Source organism: Triplophysa dalaica, chromosome 11 (genome assembly GCF_015846415.1).
Source record: "Triplophysa dalaica isolate WHDGS20190420 chromosome 11, ASM1584641v1, whole genome shotgun sequence".
Lineage (NCBI taxonomy): Eukaryota > Metazoa > Chordata > Actinopteri > Cypriniformes > Nemacheilidae > Triplophysa > Triplophysa dalaica.
This window is the reverse complement of record NC_079552.1, coordinates 5,281,109-5,297,448: the sequence shown is the minus strand read 5'-3', so window position 1 is coordinate 5,297,448 and position 16,340 is coordinate 5,281,109. Positions and strand designations below refer to the sequence as shown.

Genomic DNA, 16,340 nt, shown 5'->3' with positions numbered 1-16,340 from the left:
TTTCTTGATTCACCCCTTCGGAGAAAAATGTATCTAGAGTGAAAATCCAAAATGTTTTTACGCTTTACATCAATGTCCCCTCCCCGACCAATAAAACTGAATTAGCTCAATGCAATGTTGTGCTGCCGGATAACTGACATCTCCACGTCTTATGGGACTATGATGTTCACAAATACAAGTTCTCAATTCTTTTGATGTTTCCCAACCGTATAACAATCCACATGGACAACGACTAGCATAAATAACAATAAATTCCAGTTCTTGGAATTGCAAATCCTTTCAATCTCCTAATATATTGGCATTGGGTGCAATTTCCACATACCAGGTGGTAACACAGATGATAAAGTCCTTTAAGGACTTCTAAAAACATATAAAGACCTCTTTTAATGGATGGTAGATGACAACTATGAGAATCTAAGAAGTTAAAACTATCTGTTTTTTTCTTAAAAAGATCTGTAACAACATGGACTTCCAAAAAGTCCAAAGTATCCTCACTGAATGTCAATGTGAACTTTAGATGGTCCGTTACAGAATTCAAGTACTGATGAAAGGAGTTTAAAGATCCCAAATCACCTTGAAACGATATAAAAAGATAATCAATGTAGGATTTGTATAGAATTATATGCTTAAAAATTGGATTATTGATTTCATTAAGGACCTATAATTTCTCAATATATCCATGATGAAGATTTGCATAATTAAAGGCCATTCGAGTGCCCACAGCTGTACCACATTGCTGTGAGAAAAAGTCATTATCAAATCTAAAATTGTGTTAAGACAAATCTCATCAAACTAGCAAGAACATCTAATGGAGGGTTCTTATTCATTTTTAAGTCAAGAAAATAATGCAATATTCAATATACCTAAATCATATGGAATAACAGTATAGTATACTGGACATTAAATGATACTAGCAAGCAATGTTTTGTAATTATCGTCTAAGTCAAAAGTCTGAGGAAGTCCCCAGTGTTCTTTAAAAACATTGTGAATTTTGGGTATTGTGTAAAAAAAGTGGAACCCGTGCATGCTGGACATATAAGAAAAAGAAAGGTGGTCTTGTCAATGACGTTATTGCTCAATGCAACTTCTAATACCTCTTTTATTTGTTCATTTAAAATGACTGTTGGATCACAGGAAAGAGGATTCCCTATACAACAGTAACTGTGTCCACAAAGATGGTCATGGACAAAACGGATTAGGTTAAACAAGAGTCATTGTGTTATGTAACAAAGTCTGTATCTTTCAGCCTGCAATTACCTGAGGACTGCTTCACGCAGACACACCCACACACCTCTGTGACAAATCCTCTATTCACCTGGGGATTTTTCCTCTGGCTCACACACATTGCCTAATGGTTACTAATCAGAGAGAGAAAGAGAGAGCATTGAGAATATTGTTATTATCCAAACAGCAAAAATGGCTGAGCCAAAATATCAACCAATCGTTCTGAAAAACAGAAATGATAACAATAGTAGGCTAAATAATATAGAATAATATGCACGTGACAACTAGATTTACCGTGATAGCCTGTCTACCCAACCCATTTTAGTCTATTATCTATATGTTATATTGTAGTTGTTGCTGAAGAAACACACAATAACAAGCAAGAACTTGGTGAATTCAGTGAAAATTGCAGCTCATTGTATAAGAACAATGGGAATAAACGCGCGAGAGATTTATGCGCCAATCAACAGGTTAAAAGAAACGTCGATTCTTTGTCAACACAACAGTGCCGTGCGCTATAACCGTGGGCGGGTAATAAGTGTGGGCTGAGCGTGAGTTTATGCGCTTGTGAGGGAGATATCAGCCAACACAGTATTTATCTACTCAGTTTAATTTGAGCGAGGGAAACAACACACATGTGCTAAATAAACAAATTAATGACACCCATCTACGCAATTAGTCAGAATGATGTACAAATCAAAGCCATCATACTGCTGCATTAACAAATGGTTGAACGCGCATTTGACAAAAAAATGCAAAGTAGCCTAGACGTTTTGAGAATGTTGTATGCAATCAAATTCTATATTTTGCAACGGTTGAGACGCATGCAATATAAATAGAATAGGTTGTAGGCTGAACACACAATAGAGAATCAATAAAAGAGGTAAAACAATACTACCTTGTTTATAAAGACACCCCGAGCCACATTAACAGTCCCCGCACGCGTGTTCATCAGATCAGAGGCGCGCACGTCTCATATTGTGAAGAACGTCGCCGCTTTCAGCACAGCAAGAGCTTTGACGCTTCGCCCCCAGATGTCGAAGACTCGCTTTTGATATAATCCCTGTAGTATTCGCCTCACTCTCTGCTCTTAAAATATAATATCCCCTTTCTGTGCGGCGAGCAATAACAGACTTTGAAGCCATCTGATTGGCCGACGCTGAAACAGATGTTTCCTGTTGCTAGGAGAGTCACTAGGCAATGATGACGCTACAGCATCAAACTCCATTCTTCTCGCATCCTCTGCTGCTGCGTTTCCTCTTTCTTCTCAACATATGGTTCACTCACTTTATTTCATCTTAATTTTTTTACCAAGGATTAACTAAGATCTACATATTCTGAAGGGCGTTTCTCTGATGAAACATTGCAAAAACTTCTTATGGATTTAATGGGAATTGTACTGGTTTTAATGCTATAATGGTCTCTTTGGGTCTGGACTGGTAATGTGTTTGGTTCTAATCGTGGATGGTACATGAACACCATTAAATCTTACGGGAATACGGGCTAAAATACACTACATCAAATAATATTATTATATCGGTAAATAGCTTCTGGTTTGTGGTTCAGTTGTATTGTAATGGAAACCGTTACGATTTGTAAATTCTTTTCAGCAAGGGTTGCCACTGTGTTGACGTCTGTAAATGTCTTAATTAATTAAAAGTCTTTTCACTCACAATACCAACTGAAAAAAATTGACACATTAAAAGCTCTTAAACTGTAGTATCCCTCACATCTCTGAGTCTAATTATCCCCCTGGAGCATTAGCGATTCTTCCACTCCCTTAAGTACACAGTAGAGGGTGGGAAAAATAAAACACACACACTCTTCTGGTAGACAGCTTCAGACACCCTGTCAGTCTGATCCAAGCAGCCCGATCACCAGATGAGCGATCATATGGTGGTGGGTTAAAGTCAATTGTATTTTTCTTTGGCAGAATGTCATCTACAGCATCGTCTATTTTCACAGGTTTGAATCACTGTTACACCAATACATTACCATTCCAAAAATAACAACAATACAGCATGGTCAGTAACGGTTGCATTTTAGATATATCTTTAATGACTGACAAAAATATAAAAAAAATTCTTCAAAACCACTGTACTTGAAAGCATGCAGAACAGGCACTATTGATTCGAGAACACACAGATCATCATGCATCTCAAATGTTCCAGAGCTCTCCATGCTAATTTGTAATATCACTAGCTATAAATAAAAACTCCCTATGGGTTTGACAGGCACTTTAAATGCATAACGTCATTACAGACATGCAATACAAAACAGTTTGGTCACAAGTGGACAGGAAAATAATTTAGACTTGCGGTTTCTTGGACATACATAAGTATCTGTGTGGTGTACAGACAATGAATGTAGGTTAAGGTTGGTGACATTTTGGGCAATAAATTGTCATTAATTATATACCCTAAGCTTGTTTAAACATGAATGATGACCACATGTGGGCTCTTTACTTTCCAGCATTAAAAATATGTCATTACAGAAGAAAAGTGAACCGGAGAGTAAAGCCATTTATTTAACTCCCTGGCTGTAAATTGCAGCATGTTTTGAACAGGTAATAACGTTTTATTGCAATCACCAAAATAAAATAAATGAAAGTGCACAAGTTCAGCAAACAGCTCTCAGATCATAAAATGTTAGGTCTCTCAAAACCTCTATATCACACTTGGCGTGGGTCTTATCTTGAGGTTTTAAAACATCTTAGGAAAGGCATTTAATTATTTCAAATCTGACCTCCATTCTTGAAATTGCTAAGCGACAATTACTGATGCTAATGTGTTTTGATTGGTTGCTGCAAGGGGCCGGAGTAAGTTGTTTGTATATTACATTGTGAGGTCATTTCCTAGATACCAGATAAGGGCCTGTATCAAGTTTTCCTAAGGAAAGGCGTGTGTTCTTTGTGTTTTTACGTGCTCACAATATGGCATGCCTCATCTTTGTAACCAGTCTCTGTTAAAAATGTTTTTTCGTTGATCTCAAGAGTATACTTGGCCTCATTTTATATGGTCTATCTCCTTCCCATAGGAATATCCTCCCGGTCCAACACAGTAAATTATATTTCCATCAAATGGAATCTTCAAGTTCTCTCTCTTCTCTAAGCCTCAAGTAGGGTGTGCCAGCGGCAGACCTGCTGGTTTCCGCTTTCCTTCATGTCCTGCCAGTGAAGAAGTTCTTCCTCTCCACTACTGTTCTGGCCCAGAGCCACCCAGCCAATCATCTCCTTGCGTTTCATGTTCTTTCGATTGTACATGGACACCATTAACGTGACGTCAGAGAGCTGGAAGAGCGCCACTTGGAAGACGAACGTCTCCTTGAAGACGGGATTTGGCTGACTGCGACGGATGGATGTCTTACAGCGGGATATCTCTTGTCCCATAGAGTTCATCATAGTGAGCTTACCAAATGTGTCTAAGAGAGAGAGAGAGAGAATGAAGAATTTGTAAAGAAGGGAACTGATCGTAAGCATATGCTCATCTGTTAATCGCTTTGGATAAAATCTTCCATCATACATAAAAATGTAGACCAGCAAAACACAAAAAACATTTCCTTACATCCTTTACAAAGTAAATCACTTCACACAGCTCATTTCTATTGATATCTGTGTGTGTGTGTGTGTGTGTTTGTTTTTCTCCAGGGGTGACTCATCAGGATGACGTGAGCCGAATGCGAAAGAGAATCTGGTGTTCTTCGATAGATTAATTGCCCTGTAAACTCATTCACTGACAGCATCGCTGTGACACGTGACTCTGTGACAGATTAACACTCCTGGGGACTACACAATGGGCCGATACCTGACTCTCAACGGCCCTGTAATGTGCGAGAATGACACACTCAAAGTGTCTTTTTATTTAGCGTGCCCGCGTGTGTCAATGTGCGTTTTTGTGTAGAAGATATTTATCGCGGAACATTTGCTGTATATCAATATCAGAGATCTTTACAAAAGGGTTATTTGCTCAAGAGTCATTTCTGGTGCCTTAATGATGGCTCCAAGAGTGCTTTTGAACCCGATGTTATGTACTTGTGTGAATGTGTTTACCTGGAGGTCTGTTGACCGCAAAGTTGCGGAAGTGGCTGCCTTTAATGATCTCTACAGACAGCCGTCCTGTGGTGGCGTTATATGATAAACCCAACAGCATCTCAGGATTTCCACCGTGGGAGACGGACTGAGTTGAGGAAGCACTTTCGCTCGGTGTAATGAAAGACATCTCTGAGTCTACTGTCTGCAGAAGAGAGAAGGGATAGAAATAGTTTAATTTATTGCCTCATTTTGCACAACAACACACTATAAACAATATATTTTCAATGTAGTCTTGTTTTGATTTTTTTACTGCAGTGTATAATATGGAAAAATAACAAAACCATTTTTTTCCAGAATTTACTATTTACTGTATATGTACGTGTGTGAGTAAAACGATATTCATTATTCATTATCTGAACTGGTGACAACATTCCTACAAAATTCAAGATGAAATTGCAATTTACTTTTATTTTACATTTATATATTACAATTAACAAACGTTATTTGGCCCAAACTTAACTTCCGTTAGACCTCCGCAAAGAATCACAGTTGAGTAGTTAATTCAATACAATTAATATACAATAAAATATTAATATCAATTAATTTTAATATAAATTAAATCTAAAATAATTCGGGCCAGGCGTGTGCGTCCAATGGATCCATCTACATTTAAATTATATTTATAATATATTTTATATATATATATATATATACATATAAACAGTACATATGAGAGTTTGTTAGGTATCAAATGTGGCCACAATAATAGTGTAATGAAAATCTGACATTGTGACAGGCCTTACTGATGCTTTAAGACGGAATACATTTTCATGACTTTTCTTTGATTTGGAGTCAAAACTTAACAAACAACATACACACCTTGAGATTACTGCGAGGTTCCAACACCAATGTGATCTCAAGCTGATCTGTATGTCTCAGTCTGCTCAGACGGTACAAGGCCTCTCCCATCATCCTATCTCTGTTCATCTTCCCCAGTGCATACAGACGGAACCTGAGCATTGAAGTACCTAAATCCCCTGGTTCTAGATGCGAAAACCGGAAAGTCTCCTCGAACCTTGGCGTGGACCCTTTCTGTACGGCCGTCTTGTGCCGCTGACGTTTCCCTGGTAACATAACCACGCGCACCTGCCAGGAATCCATGCCACTCCGTGTCTTGTCTGGAATGCCTTGGGCTGTTACCACGGAGACCAGGAGCCTGTGGGTGTCAGCCCTGTAGTCGAGGGCAATGATGAGGTCACCGCATTTGGAGATGTGGTGAGGGGAAGAGCTCAGAGGGTGGGATGGAGATTGCTCATGCTGTCGGAGAGCATGTTGGAAAGGAAGAATAAGTCTGTTTACTCTCATTTATTATAAACATACGTATAAACAAATATGAAGGTGTAGATGCTGAAATGCATTTAATATGTACAATCAAATAATAGACTGCAAATATTGCAATTAAATCATTGTTGGTTACATTACGGATGCTCTTTATCCATGTGAATCAATTACTGCTGGAATTGGACATTTGGGTGCCTTGCAAGCACAGGTCAACGAAAATAGAAACGTCAGCATTTTTAAGTGCTGACCCACACATCACACACCTCAGGGCTACATGCAGAATCTGTAGCCTCAGTATTGTCAAAACCATAATTCTCCATCGCCAGGCTCTTATGTGGTGTTTGCCGCCCCATGCTGCCCACCCGACTGCCTTCATCTCTTGGTAAGGCCTCAAGACCATCCGCTGTGTCCTGGGAGCCAACAGAAATCTGCTCAGCCATTAAAGAGAGTGGGTCTGTTGGGGTTCGCCGCTCGGGTAAAGGGCTCTGCGATAGGGGGTCTCTAGGCTCCGACATAACACGCCGTCTGGATGAGAGAGGATCTTGAAACCCTTGAACACTGATTCTCTCCGTTTCTAAACAAAGGGAGAAAAATGTTTTCAGAGCTAGAAGAGTTTCAAAAATCATCCTGGAAAAAACATTCAAAGTTTCATTTATGAATTGACAACTCTGCCATACAGGTACAGCCACAGACTCTCCGTAACACACACCCATGGCAAACACACGCAGAAAACGTTAAACGATTTTATTGACACTCTGGCATATGTCATAATTGTAGAACAGGGCTCTTTGACCGTTCAGACTCCACAGGGCTGAAATTCGACAGATGATAATTATAGTCATTTAATGCTTTGAGTGCTTGTTCTACAGTTCGTGACTCTGTGCATTTCACTGAATGAAATCTCATTCAGGGAACAAACTGTTCTACTCCAGAGCGGCAGCCAATTAACCGCAGACAGGTCCGGTCGCTCTCTTTCCATGGCAACCGGAAAGACGCTTTTCCACGGCAACTGACGCTGCGAGTCACATTCCGGGAAATGTAGCTTAATACGGGAAGAATTCAATGGACACGTGCAATCAAATCTGAATGTTATAGTTGAAATGGCTCGGCACACGTCACACGGTACAGTAAATCAGAGATGTTTACTGAGCATTAGGGGGTTTAGAAGTGATGTGACTGGCAGCAGCAATTAGAAACGTCTGCATTATACATTCAGAAATGCAGATGATACATCACAGTTCAATTATTTAGTGAGTTATACTTTAATACATTTTTTGTTACATTTCATGAAAGTCTCTTTAATTTTAAAGGGACACCTTTTCACTAGTTCATCCAAAACTAAAAAATCTGTCATCATTCAAACACCCCCGAATTGTTCCAAATCTGTTTACATTTATTTTGTGAACAAAACAGAGTAGAACAAATAAATGTATAAAGCAAGGACCGTTTGGTTACAAGCAGTCTTCTAAATATACATGTATGCAGATTTGGAATAATCTGAGGGTGAGTAAATGACAACAGAATTTTCATTTTTGGGTGAACTGTTCCTTTATGACCTCTTAGAACCACTTGAATATTGCCCTGATTTGGATCTGAATTTAGTCTTACTCTAGATCTTGTATTACGGCCTTTTATAAAAGACCACAGTCAATTACTAAGTAATGTTTCTATTTTATTGTTAATGCACTTTGGTCAAACTTTGACTAACATCTCATGAGTTCCGCAGAACTGAGCAGATTTGAAACCATGAGACTGAGAAAATGACCTAAATGTAAATCGCACTTTAGGATGTTTTACTCTCAAAACCACAACTCTGACCTCAAGTCATGGATGTTTTCAAAGGATGGTTAAATATTTAGTGAGATGGACTTCATCTATATCATGCATTCAGAAGTATGCATGTTCATTTATAATTATTTGAGTGCAGGAACACTCTGCATGTATATACAGTATGTGTGTGTGTGTGTACCTTCGCAGTCAGACGGCTCTGTGCTTCCTTCCTCCTGGTCAGACTGCAGGGGTTTAAATTTGTGCTGTTTACCCGGTGCATCCTGGGTGTTGAGTTCCATGACTCCAGAGCGGAAACTTTGTGAGCGAGAGACAGAGATTTCAAACTGCTTTGCTAGTTCATCCTCACTCTCCGACGAACTGGAAATCTCACCGTCATCACCGTAACTATTCACTGCACACACGTGAATCGCAGAACAATAGATGACAAAGTTAAAGTGATAGTCCATCAAAAATGAAAATTCTGCCCTCATTTACTCACCCACTTGAAATTTCAAACCTGTATGAATTTTTTTATTTCGCAGAACACAAAAGCACTTCATTTAAAGAACGTTGGTAACCGAGCAACGGCGGTACCCATTCACTTGCATTAGTTTTGTGTCCATACAGTAGAAGTAAATGGGTGCCGCCGTTGTTCGGTTACCAACATTCTTTGAAACATCTTCATTTATCCTCTACAGAAGAAAGAAAGTCATACATGTTTGAAATGACAAGAGGGGATAAACTAGAAATGTTAAGAAAACTCAGCAAGATACACAGATCACAAAACCTGTGCTATTTTTGCCAACTTCAACAGTGCAGGAAAAACAGTCAGTGCTATATGGGAGTAGTATGAATATATTTTGGACATACTGCGTCCGCCATGTTTTATGGACATGTGTTGTATTAACAACAACCTATAAGTGAGTGTTGATAAAAACATAATTTAGTCACGAGGAATTCAATTATTGGCACTTACATTAAAACAAACGTCCGCCTTGAAGTTTTCAACTATATTTATTTAATTTACTTTTGAAATTTGCTCCTGTGGCATCATGGGATAGAGAAGTGTCCATCCGATCCACACTCACGAATCTTGGCGGAAGTAATAGACCATCCTGCTATTTCTCGCCTACTGTTTTTTGCATACTGAGGTTTCGGACATACTATTCATGACTCAGACTATAGAGTATGGAAGTGGGCGATTTCGGAAGCAGCGAGAGAGATGGAAGGTTGTACGAAGATGAATCAGACACTGTGGTACTTTTGAAAGGTAACGGAGTGTGTGTGTACTTAATCATAGTAAAGTAGCAGATTAGACTTTAAATGTTTTCCATGCCCGTTATAGCTGCGCTTCCATTCATTTTGCTTAATGTTCAATACATCATTCACTCACACATATCAGTTCAGCCCAAGTGGCTATTCGGGAAGCAGCATAGGAGGTTGCCATGGTTATTTGCTCCTCAGACTGAAGTGTTGTTTTTCGGGGGGTTTTCGCATTCTACATTTTAGGCGACAGTTTTATGAATCATTTTTGTATCTATAATCAATAATAATTCTTAATGAACTCAATAATGACAATTTAATGTTAAAATGTGTTGGCCTTGCCTGTTTTCACTGTGGAAGGTGAAACCTTTGTGAGCAGTAGGACAAAGATAATCACTTCTTTACTGAACACAAAGACCGTCCTTCTTTCTTCATCTTTCTCAGGTTGTACGACATAACCATGGCAACAATTTACTGGATGCATACCTATTGACTGATAAACGACAAATACGCTGCCATCATTTTTAAAGCCTGAATTATTTTTCCATTCAAGCCTTTTAGAAATGTACAACATTTTTCAAATGTATTAAAATGTACAAAGATATAAATTTACTTTCAGAATTTGAAAACATTTCACCATCTAAAGCTCAATAGAGCTTGTTGATCGACATCGTGCCGTGTTAAATGTTGGGCCATCTTTGGAGGATGGCTGCTGGTGCGTTCAATGCAGTGTTTTGTTTTTCTTGTTTGATTAGGAAATATAACTATGGTAGGTCGGTCTTGCTGTGTTAAAAACTGCAATAGCATAACGCAGTGTCATTCAGGAAAAGCACATGGTTCTTTCACTTTTGATTTCTCCATATATCAATCAAAACAAGAAACAGTACATATCAAAACAATAATGGCAGTGGAGTCCTATTCTCCCAAGATGGTGGCACCACAGCACATGCAAAATAGGGTGTGACGTCAGCTTCACATCCTCAATATCAGAGAGGGGTGTGTTTGACCTGTGTGTGTTCAGTGTGTTCGTGTGTAAATTTAGTCATTCTGTTGTTTGTTTTAGAAGGGTGGGTGTTTTCAGTTTACCTACTTTAATAAATATAACAGCACATGCATGTAAATGTGCACGCACACACACACAATGAAAATAAAAAATTTAAAACCAGATCCCAGAGACCAGTTGCTCTTCTTATTATCTTTCTCAAATCAATTACATTTAAAGGACATCAAATGGATATGGAAGTCTTCTCAGTCAAAAAAGCTAGAAATCTCTCAAATGTTTTCATTAAGAGTTTCAAAAGACATCTCAACAATGTCACAATCTGAGCCACGATTTGCCACACCTACAATCAAATGTCAAAATTATTTAAGATTTCAATATGAACTCAAACATTTCACATCAAATTAACAAGAATCTCATATCACACCTCTGTACTCTTAATGTATAATTTAAACAACTGCCTAATTTGTTTTTCTTTTCATTCCTCCTTATCAATTTTAATACTTATTGAAACTCAACTCCATTAAATCTCCTGTTCAATCTCTAATACTGCAACCCCTTTTCCCCTGGGAGATTGACAACTGAAATGAATTCTGACCTCAATCTTACCAGAATTAGAACATTGTGAAGCAAAACTCCTCCTGCTCTCCACCTCATCTAGTTCCTCTCTGATGGGTGTGAGACGTTCACATGAGTGGCTGGAATCAAACGTGCTGCCCAAACCATGCAGTGCCAGCTGATCTTTAAGTGCCTCTAGCTTCTCCTGTGAATCCATCCTGGAAACATCCGCTATATCCCCATTAACATCGCTCACGTTCTTCCCTGAATCGCCATCGGAGTCCACCTCTGAACAATAACCTTCCACAGAGACCCCAGCATCAGGGGAGTGGGATACCTCAGAGTCAACACCTCCATTCTGACCGATGCTGCGGAAGCTATTGGAGATGGCGTCTGAAACCTGAGCGAACCACGCAGAGAATGCTGGGATACCTGACTTAGGAACATCTGCCATTCTGTCAGGTTTTAAACTAATTCAGTAAGTTGCCAGCACGGCATGTAAAAAACATAACTATTCCAATTGAAGCTCCTGCAGGAAAATACTTCAGTCAAGCCCGTTCAACACCATTTGAATGCAGACCGGGTTTGTAGCACAGTCAGGACCTCATGTAGGACTGACGGACAGACCTACTGAATGTTTGCTAAGGGAGCCGCTTTTGAAATACCACAGCAGAACACTTCCTCCAACATACACTGTGTAATTTGTACTGTGTGTGTCCGTCTGTGTGTTGTACACACGCTGTGTGTCACCGAAAGGTGCAGTGTTGACTCATGTGAGTCAGTGTGTATCACATGTGTTTGCCAAAAATGAATAGAGAAAGGTACAACCCACAGAACACATAGAGATGAGCACTTACTTACTTCATCTCCATTTACACAACATATTAAAGCTGTTCCAATATTACACTCACCCAGTCCCTGGTGTATCCCAGCCCGATCTCTTCGCTTACGGCGACTGTACTGCTCGAGGCAGGGCAATCCTCCCACACGGGCGAAACAGAGTTTCTTATTGATGAAGAGAAAGAGTATGGCCAGCAAAACGACAAAGATGCCCACTGCTGACAGAAAGCCAACCGCCTCAGGAGTGACTGGCGAGGGAAAACACACAGATACACACTGTTCAGACCACACAAAACACACAACTTTAGTATGCTAATTTATTAATAGTGTTTTAATTTTCTGGAGTTTTTCGTTTGTCACGTTGTTTTGGCATCTAGTGATGAGGTTGCAAATTGCAACCAAAGGCGCACTCCACCCCTCCCTTTTGAAGCACTACAGCAACTGAAAGTGGACAAACATCTTCATGTTTTTGTTTCTTTGCCGAAGGAGATAACGTATTTACGAAACAAGCTCTGTAGAGCAGTTTGTTCGTTTAGGGCTACTGTAGAAACAACATGAATGTCAAGCAAGGGGGCCTGCATTGGGAGTAGATGGAAATACCTCATTCTAAGGAAATAAAAAGGATGCTTCGTTTTGAAAGGTCTTTATACACCTCTGAAGACATAGGTATGTATATTATTTTGCATTTGTGTCAATAGATCCTCCAAAAGAATTACACACAGCACCTTTAAAAGTATGTCTTTAGTTCATCCAATCATCGCTGTCTCACGGAAACCTCAAATAGCCATTTTCAGATTTGTCTGTGGGCTTTAAGCAGGGCTTTTCAAATGTGACATTACAGTGTTAAATTATAAAAATACAGTGTAGCTTTGTAAACATTTGTAGCTTTGAGGATACAAGGTATCAGCCAAACAGCAACAAATTAGTTTTCACAACTTTGCATGTCAAGGCTTAATTTACACTTCACATAATTCTTGAAACATTACCGGTTCCCTGCACGGGTTTTGTCTTGAAAAGTCTTATAAGCACATGGCTTCTCTTGAGAGCACAGATTGTGTCTGCTGTAATATGCACATAATGCTTCAAAGATGCTTTGAAGTGAACACTTCGGGTGTAAAATGAACCATTAATGTGCATAAGAGTAGTTCTCTAGCCTAACAGGGCAGACTCCTCTGAATTCGAGTGTTTACATGTGCGTGCTAAAATAAAAGAAGCTAACCAAGGTTGCAACCAAGTCTACTGCACACACAGCAACTGATTCTCTGTGTAACCTTCCAGACAGACACACTTGACGATGCAGAGAAAATAGGCAGCTCTCACACAATATATTGGACAAACGTGAGAAATATGGTCATTACAACAAGCATACTGGAAAGAGATTTGCGGGGAGGTGACATGCATTTGTGCATGAATTCCCTATTCAAAACCAGCTGACCCTGATTTTGGCACTTTTCTGCATGTATATGTGAGAACACGATGACCCTGTGAGCTGAGAAACATACACACGCGTTCACATGGACCTCTGTGCTGCGTGAGCCAGATGGTTTCCTTGGAAACAGCTCAAGCATTCTGTAAGGACTGATTTGATTATGGCTTTGAAAATATAAACACGCAAGTTCACGTTGCCATGGATTTGCTGTTCTTTACACTCTTAAAAAAGATGCTTCAAAAGGTTCTTCATCTGAAGAACATCTGAAGATCCTTTCTGTTTCACAAAAGGTTCATTGTGGCGAAAAGAGATTTTTAAATGATAAAAAAGGAAGAAATAGATGGTTCTTTAAAGTACCTTGGTCTTTGACTGAATGTTCTTTGTGGAACCAAAAAGGGTTCTTCTATGCCATCGCTGTGAAGAACCTTTTAAGCACCTTTATTTGTAATAAAGTAGTACCATTAGTACCATGTTGTACAATTCATTCATTTAATTCCAGTTCAAAATAAGAATAGAGGATTTCCATCTTTTCCCCCAAAAACTGCCTTCAAAAAGTATGCAAAATTCTGAAATACACATGGTTTGATTTGCTGCATCTATGGTTTACAAACACAATATATCCCCAACTAATGCCACCCTACTGAATCTCGGCCATTCCCATCACTGTATATTCTTAAAAATACAAGTGTACATCTCCATAAGTTTTTAAGTTTGTGATCAGACGTTTTACGTCTCCATCTACTGGTTATTTACATGAACTGAAGACTTCTATGTAACGTGCAAGGACCACTTGACTATACAATTTCCCAGTTTTAATTCAACTTAAAGTTTTGATCAAATTAGATGCGTTATTAATGTACAATGTCAATTTCAAGGTTGTCTATAATAAGATGTAACAACAATCAAAACATTGAATTAATAAATTTGTAGTTATAATACCTTTTTACAATGAAATTTCCGAGTTTGCATTTTAGTTAGCAAATCTCTCAGTTTAACGCAACAGTTTTACACATTCTCTCTCTCTCTCTCTCTCTCTCTATCTTTGTATTTAACATTCTCTGTCATTAGTTAATTACTTTCAGGATGTCTGGGCTCCTAATTTCTAAAGAAACTTCCTGTTGGGCTCTAACTCCCTTCCTGCTCCCAGAAACAAACTGATAAAGTCTTATTATATAAAATTCTTGTCAATGTGCCATCAAAAATTGTTTTTATAATAAATAGAAAATATGCCTCTCTCCTCCCACAAAGACGGGACAGCTCAGTAACAACCTGGTCTTCACGAAAACTAAAATAAAATTAAATATCAAGAAACAGGCATGAATAGACTTAATGATATTAAGCATAAACTTCTGACAAAACTCTTCAAAGATTATTTAACTTTTCCTTCATAATCTATATAACAGACAGGTATATGTCACTTTTATAGCAAATAAAAAACACCATCCAAATAACTGTAAATCTTGTTTATTTACTCTGGAATATATGCACAGTTACTGCTTTTCTGAGACACACACATACTACATGAGATCACAAATCACCCTCTTTTTTCACAGGTGGATAGTTCATGCAATAAGAAACAAGTGGTCGACACTATACATAAAGCAATTTAAGTAAGGCAGGACAGAACTCGCACACACACAAACCAACACATACCTTCTGCTCTGTAATGTGAATTAAAAGTGAATAATCAAAATAATATTCATAATATAAATGAATTAACAAAATAATATCTTTTTAAATAACGAACTAAATACTGAATATATGCCGTAAAGATATCCTAAAAAGTTTAAAAGCAAGCAAATCCAAACAAAGGAAAGGAAACAGTATTCAAGGAGCACAAAAACAAAGCTATTTTGACATAGGCCTATCCATATACAACTACAATGATGGTGAAATTTGTAAATAGATATTTATTCTAAATCACTTATCATTAAAAGCGAATTTACTTAAACATCCATTCTTACATGTGTTTGTTATAATTCTTGGGAACACAATGGAAACCAGCAGGTGATGAAACGAGAAGACGCATAAATCGTGGATGCGCATGGCCAACAGCACAACACGCATCGCTTAACACACTATACATTTTCTTTCCGTCAAGTTTATAATTGTCCTGTCTGAACCGTCATCTCCCATAATCCTGTGGTGGAGAAGAAATGAACCGTGAAAAAATTACAAGAACGACGATGTTAAAGATGATGCTGGTGTTGCATCTCTCCATCCTGCCGCAAAACCAACCAACTTGCATTTCTTACATTTAGAATCTTATACTGTACATAACGATATCTGATCAGACATGAACACAAGCATTTCCGATCGGTATGGGTTACGATTTTCTGTCTCATTGAAATATCATACAATACTTACTATCAGCTGCCATGGTCGCGTCGCACTGAACCCTTCGCGTCAATCACACCCTAACGATTAATGTCCATCATATCATATCATATCATCATACGTCTAAAGCGCCGTAGAATGAAAGTGGTCCGACTGAAGGTATAAGGCCTTGCAAAACGACTGGAAACAGCGGAAAAGCCCACCGGGACCCTCTGACGAGCAGACATATGAGCACGCTAATGTTTGTGAACGAGGACGCGCTGCGCGTTCGGGTCCTTTCTCCAGCGCGCACACGGCCCTATGAACCAGATTGAGCTATAGAGCTCTTAATGCTCACCAACATTTAAGACCGGTTATAGATAGACAGATATGAACTCCATACTGATATTACTTACGCCAATGTTAAAAAAAAAACAATTATATAAATATACACATATAGCTACAGCTTTCCTGTAGCTCAGTGGTAAGAGTATTGCGTTAACAAGGTTGTGGGTTCGAGCCCAGGGGATTGCAAATACCTATGTAAAATGTATAGGATAATGCAATGT

At 38.7% G+C, this 16,340-nt stretch overlaps 1 protein-coding gene across 2 annotated transcripts; it reads right to left on the bottom strand.

Annotated features, from left to right (window-relative positions):
- Positions 1 to 3,733: 3,733 nt before the first annotated feature.
- Positions 3,734 to 16,032, bottom strand: LOC130431389 (synaptotagmin-16-like). Of its 2 annotated transcripts, XM_056760378.1 has the most exons (7): positions 15,823 to 16,032; positions 12,098 to 12,274; positions 8,565 to 8,777; positions 6,859 to 7,169; positions 6,134 to 6,571; positions 5,273 to 5,456; positions 3,734 to 4,644 (listed from the first exon to the last, which is right to left on the bottom strand). In XM_056760378.1, exons 1-7 carry the CDS (start codon positions 15,833 to 15,835, stop codon positions 4,331 to 4,333), a joined length of 1,650 nt encoding a protein of 549 aa, XP_056616356.1. In that variant the 5' UTR covers positions 15,836 to 16,032; the 3' UTR covers positions 3,734 to 4,330. The 2 variants fall into 2 exon arrangements, with proteins under 2 accessions (XP_056616356.1, XP_056616357.1); XM_056760379.1 differs by lacking the exons at positions 12,098 to 12,274; positions 15,823 to 16,032 and adding an exon at positions 9,342 to 10,452.
- Positions 16,033 to 16,340: the final 308 nt, after the last annotated feature.

Excerpts from the sequence above, each read along its gene's own strand:
- LOC130431389 (XM_056760378.1), bottom strand. Across the intron at positions 8,778-12,097 it reads TGGGATACACCAGGGACTGG|TGAATAGTTACGGTGATGAC; the intron begins GTGAGTGTAATA and ends ACGTGTGTGCAG. Across the intron at positions 7,170-8,564 it reads AGAGCCGTCTGACTGCGAAG|AAACGGAGAGAATCAGTGTT; the intron begins GTACACACACAC and ends CCCTTTGTTTAG.